General features: G+C 41.9%; 1 protein-coding gene across 2 annotated transcripts; it reads right to left on the reverse strand.

Annotated features, from left to right (window-relative positions):
- Positions 1–6,732: 6,732 nt before the first annotated feature.
- On the reverse strand, positions 6,733–21,034 carry egr3 (early growth response 3). Of its 2 annotated transcripts, XM_017468402.3 has the most exons (4): positions 20,771–21,034; positions 20,046–20,202; positions 15,695–15,862; positions 6,733–10,159 (listed from the first exon to the last, which is right to left on the reverse strand). In XM_017468402.3, exon 4 carries the CDS (start codon positions 10,149–10,151, stop codon positions 9,021–9,023), a length of 1,131 nt encoding a protein of 376 aa, XP_017323891.1. In that variant the 5' UTR covers positions 10,152–10,159; positions 15,695–15,862; positions 20,046–20,202; positions 20,771–21,034; the 3' UTR covers positions 6,733–9,020. The 2 variants fall into 2 exon arrangements, with proteins under 2 accessions (XP_017323891.1, XP_017323889.1); XM_017468400.3 differs by lacking the exons at positions 15,695–15,862; positions 20,046–20,202; positions 20,771–21,034 and adding an exon at positions 13,528–14,224.
- Between the last annotated feature and the right edge of the window lie 192 nt (positions 21,035–21,226).

The raw sequence follows: 21,226 nt of genomic DNA on the forward strand, positions 1-21,226 counted from the left end.
AGTAGTGCACTAGATAGGGTGCGAAAGCATTCTTTTATGCACTGAGTAGTAGTCATTGTTAGGGAATAACGAGTTATTTGGTATTTTGCTGTTAAGAGGATTTAAAGTACGGAAAGCAAAGTGGCTGAGTTGGGGTTATTTCAACAGGTGGTTGAGTTTTACAGGCTTCTGAGGTTCAACAACAACAACAACAACAACAACAACAACAACACAAATGCACAATTTTAATAACAGTGTTGCTATTGGCATTATCGAAAGTAAGGAATAAAATCCTGAGGGAAATAATCCTACTGCTACGACCCGGAAGTTGATTATTTTCCAATCAGATCATGCCTGTCAGTGTTTTATTCCACTTATACCCCAGCAGCTGTCCGTTGCAACCCTTTCTTTACTCAGTTAAAGAATGTTATACTTATTGTCCTTTTTATATAGGTGTATACAGTCTTCTCACATCCGCCTCTTTCTTTTCTCTTTCCTAAAGTTAAGCAGTTTTTTTTTTTTTTTAAATCTTTTCCAAAAATGTTTCCTTATGTCTTAAACCCAAACGTTTAGTTGAAATAGATATATTGGTATAAAAGAAGTACATTTATTCATTTGGCAGCCGGTTTATCCAGTTCAGATGTAAACACTGGCTTTTATTCACACTCCACCCTGCTGGGGGGGGGGGCACTTTTAATGGTTTTAATGGGAATTGTATTGGTTTTAATGGAAACTGTAATTGTCCCTGTGGGTCTCTACTGGTAACTTGTTGCTTTTACATTCATGGCATTTGGCAGAGCTTACATTTATCTCATTTATACAACTGAGCAATTGAGGGTTAAGGGCCTTGCCCAAGGGCCCAACAGTGGAAACTTAGCAGTGCTGGGGCTTGAACTCCTGACCTTCTGATCAGTAACACAGAGCCTTTATTCTGTCTAGTGGATATTATTAAGAACCAATAATGGTTATTGTAAAGTTTTTAATGGTTAGGTAATGGTTTGTAATGGTATTTGTAGTGGAAACCCTTAAAATTTCTGTGAGGGTTTGTATTGTTTTTTGGGGGGTTTTTTCAGCAGGGTACTCTTTCACATTTTGAACAGTTTAACTGTTTGGGAGTGACCATGTGGGAATAACACTGAACCGTTAAAACCTCCATTATAAGACTGTCCTAACCATGTCATTATACATTGAGAAACCTATTGTCATATGTTTTCATGAAAGATAACGTCCAGTGATGTGACTGTCATGTTACTGTTAGCAAGAGTAATTCTATCACATGATCATTTTTACTGTGAGTACTCTACTCACAGTATGTTTTATGTACTTCCTGTCTGAAAACGAAATATGTTAAGGAATAAAATAGACAGGTCATGACTACCAAAATCAGCACTCCGGAAAGCTCTCTTCTCTCTCTCTCTCTCTCTCTCTCTCTCTCTCTCTCTCTCTCTCTCTCTCTCTCTCTCTCGATTAATAAGACAAAAAAAAGGCAGTTTGTCATGTTACCGGAAAAATAAAACTGTACTGAAGCCCTTTGCTTCAGAAAACTTTCAGGTCACAGTGTTACCTCTGTTATGTTACAAAGCCCTGACACTGAAGACTCCTTTCATTAATGTTAAATAAAGACCTCCTCACAGAAAACGGCACCATATCAACAACAAAAAAATTACCGTTTAAATGGAGAACCTACCGTACGAGTTCCTGTGTATGTTGCACAAATTTTTTGTATTAAGAAGCACTGTGGTAATAACATGAGAGAGAGAAAAAAAAAAAAACATTAAAATACATTTTTGTTAATATATCCAGGTTTCATTGTTTAGATTTTTTTAGTCCTTGATTTGATTGATTTTTTTTTTTTTTTTTTTTTTTTAGTCCTTTATGACGCTGCTAAAGACTAAGCAGCAACACTAAAACTCATAACTTGACATTTCTGGGATTAATGTGACTAATCTTTGCCAAGCATTATGACAGACATCAAAAAGTATGTGTTCTAATATCTTTCATAAACATGTGATGTTGTAAACGTTGGTATGCTGTCAAACATCACGGCAGCTATTAGTAATATTAGCATGACACTGTGGTGCAACTTATAATGATTCGGAGAACTAGTCATGATGCGGTATGTTTATAACGTGATGCAATCCATCCAGCCACTTTTTGTACCACTTGTCCTACACAGGGTCGTGGAGAGCCTGGAGCCTATCCAAGGGAACTCGGGGCACAAGGCAGGGGGAACCCTGGATCGGGTGCCAATCCATCGCAGTGCACATTCACACACTACGGACAATTTAGAAATGCCAATCAGCATACGACGCGTGTCTTTGGACTGGGGGAGGAAACCGGAGTACCCGGAGGAAACCCCCGAAGCACGGGGAGAACATGCAAACTCGGTGCTCACAGGGCAAAGGCAGGATTCAAATCCCAAACCCCAAATGTGCTACAAACGTGCTAACCCTGACGAAAAGGGAAAAAAACCATAAGACAATAAATACTATAGTGAGAAACGGATACGTGTAGTGATCAGACCAGAATATTAAAGTGGTATGACTAGTCATGCGAATGTGTTTTGTTTTTCCTTTATTAAGGCATGCATGTCATGAGCTTCTCTTAACGGTGACGTCAAACGTCAGAACGGGGCTAAAATGTGATCTCAGCGACATTCACCGTGGCACGGTTGTTGGTGACAGATCGGGTATTTCAGAACCTGCTGATCTCCTGAGATTTTTACACGCCTCGTGGACACGCCTCGTTGAGAGAAGTCAGAGAACGGCCAAACTAGTTTGAGCTGACAGGAAGGCTACCGTCACTCAAACAAGCACTCTTTTCAACCGTAACGAGCAGAAAATCAGCTCAGAATGCACAACACATCAACCCTTGCGGAGGCTGGGCTTCCTACCTACCTACCACAGCAGAAGATCACATCACACTGGAACACAAATCTGACGCTAGAGACGGTCACCAAAAGAGGTCTGAAGAGGTCTCCTGATCTTTTGTCTAATCGACAGGTGAACGTTGACTCTTCATGCTATAGGAAAGTGAGCGAGAGTAGCGTGTCGTACAGAAAATGGTCAAAAGAGTGTTTCTAATGATTAATCACAGCAAGCGGCTCAGAGGGTGTAAACCGCTGACGTGGACTCGGACTCCAGCTGAACGTAATCCCCGATGGACGAGACACTAAGGTCACGTTTACATTTGGTGCAGCGCCCTCAGGGCATATTGCTCTGCACACACGAGCATAAAAGAGGCTTTTCAGCTTGGCGAGGATCTCGAGACGGGCAACGAGCGGTCGTGGTCAGAAAACACCCGAGGAGCTGCGACTGTATGTGCTCATTACTTCCATCGACAAACACGCAACACGGTGCATTTTATAACCGCTTTCTCTTAGGAATCGTATTAGGGGAAAGCGTCCGAGATGTACCGTACGCCGTACGCACATCATGTGCGAACGTGCGACGAATGAACACGTAACACCTGCATTTACATCTATGGCGTAAAACCGTAAAGTTACAGCTTTACCTCTGACTCTTACAAACCTCTGACACGGGAGACTCCTTCCAAACACGTTAAATAAACGTCTCCGTAGGGAAAACGTCACCGGATGAACACGTGTTTAAATCTCCACCGTAGAAGAAACGACAACGTTTTAGATCACATGCTTTCATTTTTATTGTCATCGTATTCATTCATGAGAGATATTATGATACTTTCCACCATTGCACATTGTTGCCATATGACGGCAATTTACCAACGACTCCCTGTAAATAGAGATCTATTTTATATATATATATATATATATATATATATATATATATATATATATATATATATAATTTTAACTAATTCAAGTAATAAAAATAAAGGGAATTTATATATATATTTTTATGTAAATACAATAATTCATGCAGTAGAGGGTTAATATAAACCTTGTAGCCGTCACTATTGTCAGAGCTGCTTTTATAGAAAATGCATCACCGCCTACTGACCAATCAGAACGAAGAATTCAACAGCGCTGTGTTATAAATGAATATAAATAATAGTAATGTACAATTTTGTCAGCCATTCTGATACGGCTATATTTTTCCTTCAAAAAGCTGACCTATTTGATACAGCATCTCTGGATTCAACACACACACACACACACACACACACACACACACACACACACACACACACACACACACACACACCCAAAGGCTCCACTTCCATCTAATCTGTGAACACTACCTTCTCTGTTTTCCTGGTTCAGTTTGGCCCGGCTTTCTGACAGTTCTTGGCAATGAACAAATAAATAAATATATATATATTTTTAAATAAATAAATAAAAATCAAATCAAAGAAAGAACACTTATGCCAGAAGCTATTTTTGTAACAATAAAGAAAACAACAGTTGTTTTTTTTGTTTTTTTTTTTCCTTCCCCATACCATCTATAACCATCCCTGAGAAATAAAGATATCAGTCCAAAAAGAACAAGAAGCTGTGGAGGAGCGCAGGAGCCAGATCCGTAGAGAGCGTCAACGTTTGCCTCTTCGATCAGAGCGCGTAACCTATTCATGCTAAGATTTTCCTCTTACAGCAGAGATTTTAGACAACAAGAGCGCACGCACACACACACACACACACACGCACACACACACACACACACACACACATACACACACCAGTAGTGTTATCATTATGATTTGCATCAGTGCATAAATCTCTCCGTCTCTGCTTCGGATCGAAACGGATCCTCATCCCTTCACTTCATCCATTAACACAATTGTCATTTCGACATTAAAATATCAAGCACATGAGCAAATGAAGCAAAACTGTACAGTGTCGGTAGCATTGTGAACCAGACACCCTACTGTATGGTTAAAAATGGGGCTGCTGTAATTGAATTGAGAAATGTTTGTGACATTTCATTGGAAATTTTCCAAATCGAATCGGAAGAATTGTTTTAATTACGCACTTGAAGCACCCATGTATTTGTCTTATATGTATTACGTGTTAGTCCTACTAATACCATCTAGGAGACGTTCTGAAAGCTTCTGCCAGTCCTTAAATACAAAAACGTGAACGCTTTCATGGAACTATTGTGTAATATTAAATTTCAGGGTCGGGGGTTGGATTCCTGCCGCTGCTCTGTGTGTGCGGAGTTCGCATGTTCTTCCCGTGATGCGGGGGTTTCATCTGGGTACTCTGGTTTCCTCCTCCAGTTCAAAGACATGCATGGTAGGCTGATTGGCATGTCCAAAGTGTCCGTAGTGTATGTGAATGTGTATGTGATTGTGCCCTGTCCAGGGTGTACCCCGCCTTGTGCCCCATGCCCCCTGGGATAGGCTACAGGTTCCCCGTGACCCTAAAGGATAGGCGGTATAGAAGATGGATAGATGTTTAAGCTGTTGGTTGGTGCTGTAGTTTCATTATTGAAAACATGAGAAGTTTGTGCCGCATTGTCTTCGAAAAAGGTCTTTGTTCCTATAGCTAGCGGCGGTTATAATGCCAAGTGATAACCGTCAGATTTCGGTGCTAGTTCTGAAGAAACAAAAGAGCAAGAGGACGTTTTCTCACTCACTATTTTCCCGCAACATCATCCATCCATCCATTTTCTGTACCACTTATCCTACACAGGGTCGTAGGGGACACCCTGGACTGGGTGCAAACCCATCGCAGGGCACAATCGCACAATTTTCGAGATGCCAATCAGCCTACAACGCACGCAGCCTACTTTAGACTTGCCGAGGAAACCCGGAGTACCCAGGGGAAACCCCTGAAGCACTGAGAGAACATCTAAACTCTGTGTACAAACTCTGGGGCTTCGAGTCGGGATTCGAAGCCCCAACCCCAGAGGTGCGACTCCCTGCAACGTCATATTAATAAGAAATTCGGGATGGAAGTAGTGGATACGTCGGAGCACAGTCCCAGAATGCAATGCAGCTATAGCGCTCAGCTCAGCTAGTCAGCGATCTATGAGACGACGGGTGTGATGAAGGTGATCAGTTTGAGCAGCACGCGCTGTCGAAAAAAATCTAAAAGACTAAAGTGCCGCTGCATTGCTCTCTTAAGGTAGAGATGATGTTAGGGATAAATCCCACTTGCACCACTATTATAAGTGCATTGTGGGTAGGAAACTGGTCACCCACGTGAAAACAGACCAACATGTCGACGTATAGTGTAAGTGGTTCAGAATTGTAATTGCGTCTGTAATAGGAAGACACACGTCTACACGTCTTTCGTTCCATATGCTGTTAAAGAATGAGACGCTATTCATGTTGATAAATCCATGCTGCTAGATTAGCCAACGTCAACCGACGCCTACGGTCTCGGGCACGCATTCATTCGGGGAAGCTGACAGAAGACAGAACCGCGCTGCTGTCGGGGGCCGTGTTAATCGGAGGACGCATGGCAGAGTGCCAGGACACGCATGCCTGTAAGTGGTAGGGTTTTGTTCAGGACTAAACGGGGTCAGTTTATTAGGAGTGTGATGTGAAGGGGGCATTTTTTTTTACTCCCTCCATCATGAGCTGAGCAAAATGTCTCAACAACACGAAACAATTATAATCCTGTATATGTTTGTTTCACTTCCAAACAAGAACACAGTTCCTGCAATGAACGCCCCGCCCCGGGCAAATACACAAGAGTGATCATTATTACAGAACGCTCCAGCAAGCCGTGCTGGTACTGTACATCGATTTACCATCTCCCATTTTCATGAGGCGAAGACTGCTAATTAAGATCGCACATATTGACATACTGACACACACACATTAGGATTTTTTTGTTCCAAATAACCTTATGGTTTATTTCTTTAATAAACACATCATTCAGTGTGTCTCCATCTTTGTATATTATGCACAAAAACAATATTTCAGGACGTAGGATGCATCAGATTTGACACTGTTGGACAATGCTTCTTCTTTTTTTCTTTTTCTTTTTTTTTTCTTTTTCTTTTTAACGCACTCACAGTTAAAAAAAAAAAAACAGAACAAAAACGAAACGAACAAAAAGAAAAACAACAACAACAACAACAACAAAAAAAAAACACATTCTACATTATGTACACAGTCTTCAGAAATGTAGCCTACGTTAACACACCCTTTACACTTCCGGGTCGGATCTGGGAGTGCGGAGGCGCGTGCGTCCGCACGGACACACGCTGTAATACTGAAGCGCATTGCTTTCCATTAAACTGTACATTCTTTAGTAGAAAACACCACGTGTGTGTGTGTGTGTGTGTGTGTGCCGTGTGTTTATATAGGCGACTGTACAAAAGACCATCCACTCTCGGATAGTCAGAATCTCTCAGTGTGTTCCATGTAGGAGGAAAACAAACAAACACACACACAAAAAAAAAAAAAACAAAGAAAACACGTGGAGGATACCACGTTACTGCTGCCGCTCCTCAGAGCTGTAAGGGAGAGAAGAAAGAAAACAAACAAACAAATGTCCAAACTGTTTTTTTTTTTGTTTTTGTTTTTTTTTTATCCAAAAACATCTCTAATGGCATGCATATGGCTGAGTTCAGTCAGGAAGTTTTTCCGGCGTCCCAGATTAATGCTCTAAAGCTGTTATTTCCATCGTTTTGCTGTGTGTGTGTGAGTGTGTGTGTGTGTGTGTGTGTGCTGAACAAACGACGCGTGAAACGTAGCAAGATAAACCAATGGGAACTCGTTAGCAACAACACAACAGCAACAACAATGACACACACATAAATATCATCATGACATCATTTCACATCATTTCATTCAACTCCCTGTTCCGAGGGGTTGAGATGCACACACAGGCTATTGCTCCCAGGAATGTCCTTCTGTTTCAGTGCTAATCCAGACACACTACCAACACATGATGCATGCAGGCATACAGACTGGGGGAGGGGGGGGGGGGTGTTGAATAAAATCACTATTATAGTAACAAAAATAAAAACAGTGAAATGGCAGGACGATTATAAATCTCGGCGTTTAACAGAAGTACGTGTAGCTTTTTGTCCTTCCCAGATTCTGCACTCCGCAGAAGTAAACACCACAGATCTTATCTTATCTTAATTTCATGCTAATATAAGTAAACTGCACTTAAGTGAGCTCGGATGCCAAGAAACATACTTGCTTTTTTATTTATTTTTTTTTCTCATGGTATTGTACAGGCAATCTGTTACTGTTTACCAAAAGGCGTCCAGATCTGCTTAATTGTACTGATGGGATTTTGAGATATTAAGATAACACGGCCTAATTACACAAGAAACACCCACTTGATACTCAAAACTCGCTGAGCCTTTCAGTGCTGTAATATTCGAGGCTTTCCCTTAAACTCGATCGTCCGGTAGCTTCGCTATAAAAGTCCCTGCTACACTCATGAGAACGACAACACAAAATTAAAATAATAATAATAATAATAATAATAATAATAATTATTGGCTGTAGTATTTCAAAACAGATTTTGGCACATCGTTTAAAAAAAAATATCATCAATTAAATAACTAACGAGCATTATTTAAACACAAAAACAACAGGAACCAAAGTGCAGCGCAAACAAGGTACTAACAAAGTTGAGGAAATTAAATTGCACTTTTTCGTATTTGACGAGCCATCGACAAGCTGAAATGCGGTGTAAAAAAATAATCGACGCCAAGAGTTGGTGAGCTTGGATTCTAGATTTATTTTAAAAACGTACTAATCTGAGATAGACTGAAATATCACTGGAGTGTGTAGGTCCACGGAGCCGGAAGTTAGGACTCCCTGAGCCTGTAATGCTCCCACCCCCACCCACCCCCCGAAAAAAAAGTGCCTTGTTTTTGTTTTCTTCCTGGGATGACCTGACTGTCCACCGGCTGCTACCCCACTCTGCTATTCTCCCTGCCATTAAACACTAGTGTGTCCCCTCAACCCCCTGGTAAGGGTTGACGTGAATGTGACTATACCACCTTATAAAAACATTGTAACCAAAGAACTAATGCATGAAGAGAGGGAGAGTTTGTGAGAGTCAATGACTAGGCCTTTCAGAAGAAAGGAAAGAGCTCAGTTTCTTCCTCCCTCGTTCTTATCAAACACTAGTGTCATTCTCAGTCCTATGCGCATGTTGTAACAGTCAGGACGTTGGCCCCGCTGGCGCCGCTGCTCCCGCAGGAGCCAGGTGGAGATGAGCGAGTCGCTGTCGTTGCCGTGGCACTCGAGCTGCCCGCCTTCTCTGCAGGTTTCTTGTCCTTGTGCTTGAGGTGCACCTTGGCGTGACGCTTGCGCTCATCGCTGCGAGCGAACTTGCGTCCGCAGAAGTCGCAGGAGAAAGGTTTCTCGCCGGTGTGCGTGCGGATGTGCGTGGTCAGGTGGTCGCTGCGGCTGAACGAGCGCATGCAGATGCGGCACTGGAAGGGCTTGTGGCCTGTGTGGATGCGCAAGTGGCGCGTAAGCTCGTCAGAGCGCGAGAAGCGCCGGTCGCAGTGCTCGGCAGGGCACGCGTGGGGACGCTCGTGCACCGGCGTCTTGCTCGGCCGGTTCGGGTACTTTCGAGGGCGGACGGGTTTAAGGGCGAGAGTTTGGGGCTGGTGGTGGTGGTGGTGGTGCTGGGAAATGTGGTGCTGCTGCGAGCCCAGGAAGCCCGGCTGCAGCTGCTGCTTGTCCTTAAACGCCCGGATGGTCTCGAGCGGCGTGATAGGTGGTGGGTTTACACGAAGGGGCTCCACGCTTTGGAAAGGCTTGTGTTCCATGGCGCCCGCTTCACCCGCGCCACCTTGGTGCTGGAACAGGTTGTAGTCGGGGATCATGGAGAAGAGGCTGGCGTCTACGGCTTTGGTGGTACTGTGGTACTCGGAGGGTGGGTAGGACAGCGATGACGACGCTGCAGGGCTGTGGTGGAACGCCACCTGCTCCTGGTACATGTCACCGCAGGCGGAGTAAGCAGGAAGGGGCGGGGCGTACACTTGGTCAATGTCCGAAGATTGGACGCTCATGCCGCCCGATGATGACGTCTGCGTGGTGATGCTACCCGGCGATGGGGACACGCCGAGGATGCCAGCACTCACCAGGCTGATGATGTTGTTGTCCGGGCACCAGCCTGAGCTCCCAATGCCGCCTGAAGGAGGGGTGTCGAAGGCAAACTTTCCCAAATACGTCACTGTTTGCCCGCTTCGATTAGACTGAAAACTGTTGGAAGCATACTGGATCTCATTGCTGCTCTTCTCACCTCCCATTCCTAAGTCCATGATATTATCTGTGGGAAGAAACGGAAAGGTCAACTGAGGAGAAAGCCACACAAAAAGCACTTCTGTTCTTGCTATCTTTGAGAGTGGTTCGTCAACTGGGTGTTGCTGCTTGAAAATATGTCCTGCTCCAGCAAGAATATAGAAGAGCTTTTGACTTAGCTACAGAACACTGCGTCTCGCCATACCTCTGCTAATCGTTCGCTCCGAACAGTTAAAACGAGAATAACAATAATTAGATCTTTGTCAGAGGGGGGAAAAAAAAAAGGAAAAGTTTGTCGGCTGACTTGAGACTGAAGCGACTATCCGCTCCTCCTCTCAGTCTTTTCCTCTTTCTCTCTCTTTCTCCCTCCCTCAGGTTCTAAAGTACAACGTGTCCTTCAGAAGATACAGGATTCCCTGTACAACCATATGTCATATCAAGCACGTGCACACACACACACACACACACACTGTATCTAGTTATGAAGATCATCAATGAACTTGTCCGTGTCATGTATTAATGAAATCAAATCCTCGACATGAATTTATCGCTTTCTAGTATTTTTAGATATGGGATTTAACGTATGGACAAAAAGAGATCTTTCCTGCCAACTTATGCAATCCTAGGACCTCACACAGGATTTGTCTTGGTGCTCTGATACATAGTTCCATTGAATACAGCAAATCGTGATTCATTGTGAGAACAAACAAATCAAAACAAAACAAAACAAAAAAAGCATAAAGCACACATAAAGAATTCAAGCTGGCACAAGATGCCCCCCCCCCCCCCCCCCCCCCACAGGATTTGAAAAACATCTAAATCTGGATCAACCATGTATTTCACTTAAGTCTAATTTAATTTCATGTGAATTTGTCATTTATGTCACTTTTAACCTCATTGAGACGGATGACACGAGGACAAATTAACACTCATTGTGCTTCTATAAGTCCAGATGGACCCGAATGAAACACTGTAGGTGTTAAATTAACACTGGAGATTTTTTTCTTCTCCTCTGTTTTCTGTGTGTGTGTGTGTGTGTGTGTGTGTGTGTGTGTGTATGAGAGAGAGAGAGAGAGAGAGAGAGAGAGAGAGAGATGTGATAAAACTAAAACAGCTTCGTATTAATGTGTGTAACAAAGTGGAGCTCATTCAGAAGACCACCCAATTATACACTGAACCCCTGATACACACACAAATAACCTGTGCACCTTATTCTCGAACAAAAACCTGAGGATATTTTCCCTGATTCAGGATTTCCTAAATATATTTCCTCCATCACATTTGCAGCACAGAGACGAGTTTAGGAGGCTATTATTAATAATCATAACAGGTTGAGATTTATATATATATATATATATATATATATATATATATATATATATATATATATATATATATATATATGTTTTGGATTTATTTTCACCTCTACCTGATATTTCCACGAATACAGCACTGTTTGTGTACATAATACAGCCTACTCTTAGTCTTATTCGGGTTATTAATAAATTAGACTCAAAGCACTGTTTTGCCGAAATCCTTGCAGGCTGAGCAAGGAACTCGGGCTGCGTTCAAAAGCGCGTTTCAAACCGTTTCAATGGAAATGAAATGTAAACAGCGGAAAATGAAATCATCTGCGGATTTTAGACGTCGCACCTTTTTTTTAAAAAAAAAAATTTTTTTTATTTATTTATTTATTTGATTGCAGATGCTAATTAATCACAGTCGGGATGTTTTTCTTTCTTTCTTTGTTTAAATTTTTAACCATATCATTTTTACTTTTATTCATATAAATGAGCAGTTTCGATTTATCACCAATTTTCTAATTTGCAACTATATAGGCTAATTATTGAGAAACGTATTACAGATGAATAATACAAATTATTTGTTTCTGTATTTTTTTTAATTATTATTTAAAAAATCACTTTCCTGCACATTGTATATTTTCTTTCATTCTCTCTCTCTCTATATATATATATATATATTTTTTTCCTTGTTGGCAAATGAATTATTTTTTTTTTGTCGGTAAATTATTTCAAAACACTAAACGCACAGCGTGGGTTAATTCTATTTCTAATTTCTACATTCTGAAATAATTTTACAACTCGAGCTCGAGCCTTATATGGTCAGTGATGACGTCCCACTGGAACGCATTAAATTAATGCACTAAAATGTGATTTATTAAATATGATATAGACTATCATATCCAGATAAGTTTCTAAGAGGATTTCATGTTTAGCTCAGGGTTTAAAAAAAAAAAAAAAAAAAAAAAAAAATCTTTCATGGAAGCGGAGCCTCGTGCACGTGTGAAGCGATTTTTTGGCACGAGACATATTTCGAAAGCAGCGCGCGCGCCGACCCAAAACCGCCCACCTGCGCCATGGCAGCTCGACTCCATCTCGGGCCCGAAATAATCAAACACTGACTTATCCAAAATAAAACAAAATTGATAGATAGATAGATAGAGAAAGTAATTGCACTCTGTAGCAATAATAATAATAATAATAATAATAATAATAATAATAATAATAATGCTGGTGTTGGTACTTGGCTACATTATACCGAATTGCATTTCACAGAAAATGACCCTTTACATATTAATCAATTAATTAATTAACTAGTTTATTTACATAATTTATTGTGTTTAATTAATCTACACACAGTCATCACTCGGTGTAGAATTATTAAGCACATTTTGGGAATTATTTCTAGCCTTTCTAACTGATCCATAACTACGACACACACACACACACACACACGCGCGCGCACACGAATCCCCCCCCCCCAGACACACACGAACAGGTTATAGGTTATAAACACACTGTATATGTTCATTCATTACAGTAGTTGTGTTTGTTCAGCACGTGCACTCTATCACCTGGATGGCCTCTTCTGACTCCTATCACGTGATTACATTAACGCGTGTACCTATAGCCTATCGATAATAAAACGTTATTCCAGACGAGGACAGTGTTTTTGTTCGTATAAATCAGACTCTAACAGACATTAGCTTGATTAACACCTCATTCGGTTTGATAAATAAATGATTGGCTACTAAACACCATCTCAGCATCACTAAGGACAGTGAACAGGTAGCATCCCAAACACACTCACACACACACACACACACACACACACACACACGGTGCGCTACAATGAGGTCCAAACACCACTCTTTCTCACACACACACACACACACACACACACACACACACACACCGAGTAGTGCGCTTATACAGGGAATAAAGACGTGCTGCCTTATAACCGCTCGTGCCACACACCCGCGAGCTACACACCGTGATACCGAGTGAGGCTCGTGCACAGTAGGATAAGCTACAAACACAATGACAATCCCAACTCTTTCCACATCGCACACTGAGAGATCAGTTCCAAAGTTACCTGTGTTCATTTGCGAGTAGTGCGAGACGGGGTCCGTGCTGGTGAAGATGTTCATAGATGAAGTGGGAATGTCCTCTTCAGGATAAAGGCTGTCAGGTATGGCGTTGATTAAACTGCTCATGGTAAGAGGGAGCTTCTCCGCTAATTTACCTGTCATAGCAAGTTCAATCAAGTGGCTCGTGTCGGCGACAGCGCGCGGGCTTTAACTCGCCCGCGGTCTCCAGTCTTCCGCGCTTATCTAAAGTCGAGAACAAAATACGAGCAAAAATAAAAAAAATAAAAAAAAATTAAAAAATCAACAACAACAAAAGAATCCCTTAAAGTATGATTGTATCCAAGTTCCCGGTTGAAATGAAGATGCCTCGGCTCAAGCTTCTTCTTCTTCTTTTTCCTTGTTTGTTTGTTTATTTTTTAACCAAATAAATGAGTACGCTATTTCTGCATCGCTTGCTTGCTGGGATAGTTTTAAGTCTCTGAATCGAAAGGAGCGATGATGTTGGTGCTGATTGCACAAGTGCACTGGCTGCTCGCGCGCTGTGTCGCTCGGCCGAGGGAACTCCAACGCTTTTTCTCGTTAAAACCAGGGGGGCGGAACATGTCCGTGACGTAGATGACCATATATGGAGACACAAAGGAACTGTGGCCGCTACGGCGCGACGTCACAATGGAAGCACCTCGTAGTGGAACGTTCGGAGCCCTGGGGGCCGCGTCCCAAACCGCGACACACAACCGCAACATCAACCGCGCGCTCCGGCGGCGTCCTATTCTAACCCCAGGGCGCTGTTTAGGACGCGGTGTGCAGTTTGGTACGAAGCCCCGGTGAAAGGAATATGCGAAGGCAAAGCAGGCGCAGGTGTCTTTTGATTTTTCTTCAGGGGGTTTTGTAAACACTTTATTCAGTTGGATTACACGGATGAATGAATGGAGTGTTCGAGGGGAAACATTCAAATATGACCGTTTTAGATTGACAGGATGTTGTCATGTGGTTTGATCATTTTGAACCAGTTAGCCTATAACAAAGTTGCACTATAGGCTATGGTTGTAACAGAAATGAATTCATTTCTAGATTTATAGCGCACTTTTTTTTTTTTTAACTCCTCCAAAAATCATCCAAGGACACGCGCACGCGCGCGCGTGTGAATATCACCTAATAAAGGGTTAACAAATGAATGAATCTGTTAAAACTGGGTTGAGAAGCCATGGCAAGGCTATTTAGACCCCAAACACCTCGTGCTCCTTTTTTTTTTTTTTTTTTAATTTATTTATTTATTTTTTAATGATCTGATGCTTTTGCGCTTATAAACTTTTCTCTAAAGTGACAAGCTGTGCCAAAGTGCACTCATTATACACAACAAGAGTATGAGGAAATGTTTGCTGCTCAAAAAAAGTTTCCACTCCTTAGATTTTAATCTCTCTCTCTCTCACACACACACACACTGCGAGATCATTTCTGGGTCTTAAACCCATCAGTGAGGAGAAGAGGAGAAGCGCAGGGAGCTTGTAGCACTGGAGGAAGACCGGCGTGAAAAAAAAACACTAAAAAAAAAACAAAACAATTGTAAATACAGCGAGAGCGCCCAGCCAATCAGCGGGCTCGGCTTTGACCGCGCGCGCTACGCTGAAGTGGAAAGTCCATGTAAGGCGTTTATGTCCGGCTCCGCCCTCCTCGCTGCCCTTATTTGGTCAGCGTATTTCCGCCTGAGCGACCTGGTGGAAAAGAGATCGGAACCTGCCGCCATTAAAGGAACCGCAGAGGCCAAACGTCATGGGTCATATTTCAACTTAAAGTCCCGAGGAGAGAGAGAGAAAAATAAAATAAAATAATAATAAAAAAAACCCTTATCAGACACGTTAATTTTTTTTCTTTTCAAGTAACACAAACTAACAATCTTTTTTTATTGTTTGTTGGCTAGTTGCATTATTATTATTATTATTATTTTTAATAGTTAGGATAGTGGAATAAAAAAATAAAAGAAAAATAAAAGAAGAGCACTGAAACTGAGCGTATGGGTGGGTAAATGAAGTCACAGAAAAATAGCTCTGATTATTTGTTGCTAAACAAAGAAAGAAAGAAAGAAACAAATAAATAAATAGCAACAAAAAAAAAACTACATGACACAATGCTAATAATCATTATTATATATAGCTGTGTGTAGGATGGACATACTTGACTCTACACAGTCCAATTAGGGGGCCGGAGAATCCCACGAGGACGCTCATGTGTCCAGCTAAAATTCTTCATTCCTGAGCCTGGCCAATCAGTGAGGCACTGAGCCACTCTTATTATCGACACTGAGTAAAACTCCAGGCTGCCATGCATTCGCTGGAACGGATGCTGATGCAATATGGAAAGAGAGCGAAAGAGAGAGAGACAGAGAGAGAGAGAGATAAAGTTACAATTTGGACTGCAAATCAGGCTGACATCTGCATGCCGGCTACGAGCCTGTCAACCAAGAGGCCAAAAAAATGCACAGAAGAATAATAAGTTCCTACTTTTCCCCCCTAGAGGCCTGGGAGCACTGCCATCGAGCCCAGGCTACTAGTGTCTCAGCAGGGCCTCAACAAGCTCCTGTGCTCCCAAACTAACATCTACTATCTAACTGGGATGATATTCAAACTCTGCTCCATGCCATAATGTTCTGCTCACTGACATTTTACAGACAGAACTATGATATTAGTCCAGAATACATCAATTTTTAAGCAGGTGAGAAACAAATCTGCCTGCTCCTAACAATTTGCCTAGCTTGGAGCTGTAGCCAAAAGGTGTCTCATATTTGTGAATCTACATCAAGTGGACCGTGGTCTGGATGTGGATCAGGGTACTTGAAATATTATTTCAAATCATAGTACTTATACAAATCCATCCATTTTCTGTGCAGCTTATCCTACAGGGTCGCGGGGAACCTGGAGCCTATCCCAGGGGGCATGGGGCACAAGGCGGGGTACACCCTGGACGGGGTGCCAACCATCATAGTGCACAATCACATACACTTTCACACACCCACTCATACACTATGGACACTTTAGACATGCCAATCAGCTTACCGTGCATGTGTTTGGATTGGGGAGGAAACCGGAGTACCCGGAGGAAACCACGGGGAGAACAAACTTCGGAGAACATACGCAGGGCAGCGGCGGGAATCGAACCCCCAACCCTGGAGGTGTGACGCAAACGTACTAACCATTAAGCCACCGTGCGCCCTTATACAAATCCAGTACTTGGAAGAAAAAAAAAGGTTGTATTTCCATGACTCAGGTTTCTAAATCATGACCCAACTCATTTACATTAATGGCAGAAGCCATTAGCGAGAGCAACTTATATTTATCTCTCTTTTTTTTTTTTTTGCAGATTAAGGGCATTGCTCAAGGTCCCAGAGCAGCAGCCTAACAGTGTTTCTGGTCAGATCCTCTGTTTCAGTTCAACCAATCACATGCCTCTATGTAAATAATTTAGGTAAATTTTACTCATTTGATGAGAAACTACCTAAAAGGACAGGTACGGAAATGAGAAAGCGATTATCTCATACTTTCTGGTGTGATTAATGAAGTGACTATGTGACCCGTTTAAAAAAAAAAAAAAAAAAAAGAGTCAATGATGAAATCAGAAAGTCTGTAGATGAATGGATGGAGAAGTGAGCATTTATAGCCCCAAGTACAAGTTCAAAATAGATGCGTCTTCTCTGTTCAGAGAGGTTTTAATTTCAGTACTAGTGGTAAGATATGAAGCTTGGAGATAAAGAAAGGCCATGTTCATTAACTCGGCTCTGAGCGTTCATTCGTTCATCTTCAGTAAATCAGATCAGAGACATGATGGTTTAAATGACTAATTGGTTTTTATTTTAAGAAACGAAACCAATGATGGTTGTTAGAAAAGATCACAATCAAAAATACTAGCTGTGGGAGGTGACAGGATCGGTCAAACGTTCTGTGGAAGTAGTTTTGAGTGGCATAATAAAGAGTCATGCACACATATTTATTTTAGAGTCCAAAGGGTAACGTAAAGCTGCAATGTGAACCTCACCATAAGCACTGTCTTATTTATAGCCATAAACGAATCAATAATGGTTAAGCAATTAATAGATAACTGCGGTCACTATTCAGTCATGTTAGTTGCTTATCTGGACCTTTCTACATCCAGAGTTTATGTAACTGGACCTTCAGAAATGTTAGTTTGGTGAAAATCATTTTCCACTAGCCATTTAAAGCGTATCTATTCTGTAATCCCGCACTACATTAAATGGTACAATCCTATATTTAAGTGACCTTTACCTCCACCTGGCCTAGTTAATCCCACACAACCGAAGTGTTGCCAAAATCACTATACACCGTTCCTATCTCTCAAATTAATCGCCTTGGCAATTGACACTAATACAGATACTAGACGCTAGAGACTTGGCCCTAATGAAGCGAAAATAGAGTGAGTGGGAGAGGGGTCTGAATCATGAGTGTATCAGGGGCCGTGGTAAACATAGACACGAAACAGCTAACACACACACACACACACACACACACACACAGACAAATGCACATACACCGGGGGAATCCAGTGGCTCGTTGCCACAGTATGGGCGGGCTGTAACTTGTGTAGGTGATAGCGTTAAGATAGCATGAAACAGCAGGATTTGTCATCAGGGGATTCCTATGGGTTCTCCATCTCCCCACGATCGGAAATATCTCATGATCCGATCAGGATACGAACGCTATTTTTTGATGCAGCCGAGATAGCAACGACGAACAATGAACAGCACCAGAAATTTGTTCTGCTGTTGTGGGCGATGATCATCTCCTCCTAGGCTTATCATCTTTTCATAAGAGCTAGAAAGAAGAATCAAATAATAGGGTTGTATTTTTGATGATTTAAAAAAAAAAGAAAAAGAAAAAGAAAGGAATCTGGATATGCCAGGATCCAGTGCTTGGCATGCATGCACGCTCGTCTTGGTAGCTCTTTCCATTTCACAGATATTTCATTCATATTGAACAAGGAAGGCCATTGGCAGCACCAGTTGGGTGGCAGTTGGAGCAGCATGGCAGCAAACACTGAAAGTGAGAATGGAGACTTGATCATTTGAATAATACTTTTTATAGACCAAAACAGAGGAAGTAGAACGTTTAAAAAAAAAAAAAAAAAAAAAAGATTCTTCCACTGCCTGATGCCATGACGTGTACAGCTTGGCAAACATGCCATAACACTCAGTCTGTGCTGAGAACAAATTCACACTTGTGTGCCCATCTCGTCTTTAATTCTTCCCTGTCCAGTTCAAAAATCCTATCGGAGTTGCTTTTCCAGGCTCGGCTTTTGCCTGTAGGTGCAACACATTTCTAGTCCTGCTTTACGCTCTAATGTTATTCTTCAGTCTGGTCTTGGGTGTCTTTCCCTCCTGGGCATGGCTCTTACTTGTTAAAACTAGTCATTTGTGAGCATCGGTCTTGAGTGTTTCTGAGAAGAACATCTTCTCTTGTGCTCTCCGGTCCTGCAGGCAGAAATGTGATATTAAGGTTTCTTTAGAAATCAGGTTAGTTTTGCCAGATTCCTGTCCGATCTAAGGTTTACGCCTTTTTCATTCATGCGAACACAAAGAAAAGAAGTGTATAATAGCAGAGGCTTACTGAATTATACTGTCCTTGTAGGGTCTTTCATGACGCTTTACATGTAGATACAGTAGGTGATGACAGAACCTAGAACATTAGGTTCACATCATCCTGGTTCAAGGAAAGTCACGGTGGAATGGGGGTACAGTGGATTACATTTGTCACGATTGGAGGCGGAGACGGATGCAAGTGCAGACTAGATTTAATATAAATACGAACAAAAACACAAAACCGTAGCTATAGAACACTAAGGCAAAGAATAACCGTGAAACAAAGAACATAAACACAGCAACAGACGGAGAAAAAACGGCAAAGAAAGACAACCGGTGTAATCTATAAATACCTGTAAGTGCTCGATAACGTGAATGAAATTCAGGTGCAGGTGGTCATGTGCCATGATGGTGTGGTGCAGTGGCTGCTGGGAACTGTAGTCCAGAGTTCCTTCTCTGACGTCACATGACAACATCGCTGCCTCATATTTCTAGGATCGTATTTCGATTCCTGAGCTTGGGCTAAATTGTCTGTGTGGAGTTTTTTATGTTTCACGGGTTTCCTTCCAGCTAACAAAAACATGCCAGGTAGGTGGATTGATGCTAGGTGGGCTATGCTGAATTGCCCCAAGGTGCAATGGACGTTTGTCCCATCCATGATGTATTCCCACTTCATGTCCGGTATTCCCGGGCTAGTCTCGGGATCCACTATGACCATTATAACGTGGTTACTTCTTGAAATTGAAGTTGGCCTACATACACCCTGTTCACCCCAAAGTAGCTCCAAAGTAGTGATGGAATCCCATCCAAACAGGAATGTTATTAATACCAAGGCACTTTCTAACGTGGCAAACTTATTAATAGGGTTAGAGATGGAACGATGACACAACACCTAGGAAAATGCTACATTTTTTTTGATTTCCTCAAACAGGACATTACGTTTAGCTTTATTGTAGAGCGATGAGTCAACGCCCGGCCGTTCCGGTGGCTGCTGTGTAAACGTTTGCGCCATTCAGTCGTTACATCATTGTCTCCAGGGTTCCCCCAGCTCACTTTGCATGCAGGGATTCCATGGAATTGCTCAGCTGTCACAGATCTGTTGAGCGAGATGGCGGAAAAATTCAAAGACACCATGGGCATATAATCAAATTAGTTGTGTTTCTTTCCAGGCTGCATTCAGGCCAATTCAAATGACTGTTCCTCGTTGCTAATGTTGCCCGGAGCCAAGCCCTGGAAGCTTGATTACACGATTATTTATGTACATTTTGGAACAATGTGTGATGGTTAAACAATGGCTGACCTGAGACATAATACAATGTTTAAAAAAAAACATTTCCAATACAACCTATATTAGAAACAGAACAATGTTTGGTTATTCCCGCTTGTTAGGACAAACAGGTGAGTATTCATTCATGGGTTATTTCTTAAAAAAATTAGCATTACAAAAATACAAAGTCAAAACAGTCATATATATATATATGTATATATATTGTGCTGCACTTTGTCTAGCTGTGTCAAGTCACGGTAATGCACATGATGGTAATTAAACTACACAGATTGGCTCAACAAACTCTATACTGACTATCCAAGCTATCATGTATTACTTCATTTGTACATCATACTGTATATGCCACTAATAAATGTCCTTTCGGTCATTTTTGTACCTTTCTTCATTGATGGTCTGAGCATTGAGCCGTCACCATGCTTCGTGACAGCTGGACAGCAGTGCATTGGGATTGGTCAAGTGTAGACAGTGGAACCAGGAGACTGACCACTTCATAAATGCTTAAGATGTCATATTCGGTCAAATCGTGTCAAACAGGAGCCTCAATGCAGATGAATGAAGTCAGGATATGACCAATGGACCAATCCAGTGAAGCTGTTTGGCAGAAGTTATTTGAGTAGGCATGCAGACATGTGCTCGCGTACACACACACACACACACACACACACACACAGGGCAAAATGTCCAGCAAAATGTCCCCACATTGTACTTAGTTATATTTGGTCCCCACCAAGATATAAAAACACGCCCACATCCACGTATACACACACTCACACACATGCGAACGTTTAGACCTGATCTGTTGTCAGTTCTAAGTTCCTCCTGCCAAGTCACT

This window comes from Ictalurus punctatus, chromosome 5 (assembly GCF_001660625.3).
Source record: "Ictalurus punctatus breed USDA103 chromosome 5, Coco_2.0, whole genome shotgun sequence".
In the NCBI taxonomy this organism is placed as follows: domain Eukaryota; kingdom Metazoa; phylum Chordata; class Actinopteri; order Siluriformes; family Ictaluridae; genus Ictalurus; species Ictalurus punctatus.

Excerpts from the sequence above, each read along its gene's own strand:
- egr3 (XM_017468400.3), bottom strand. The coding sequence starts at position 13,684 with ATGACAGGTAAATTAGCGGAGAAGCTCCCTCTTACCATGAGCAGTTTA. Across the intron at positions 10,160-13,527 it reads CTACTCGCAAATGAACACAG|ATAATATCATGGACTTAGGA; the intron begins GTAACTTTGGAA and ends TTCTTCCCACAG.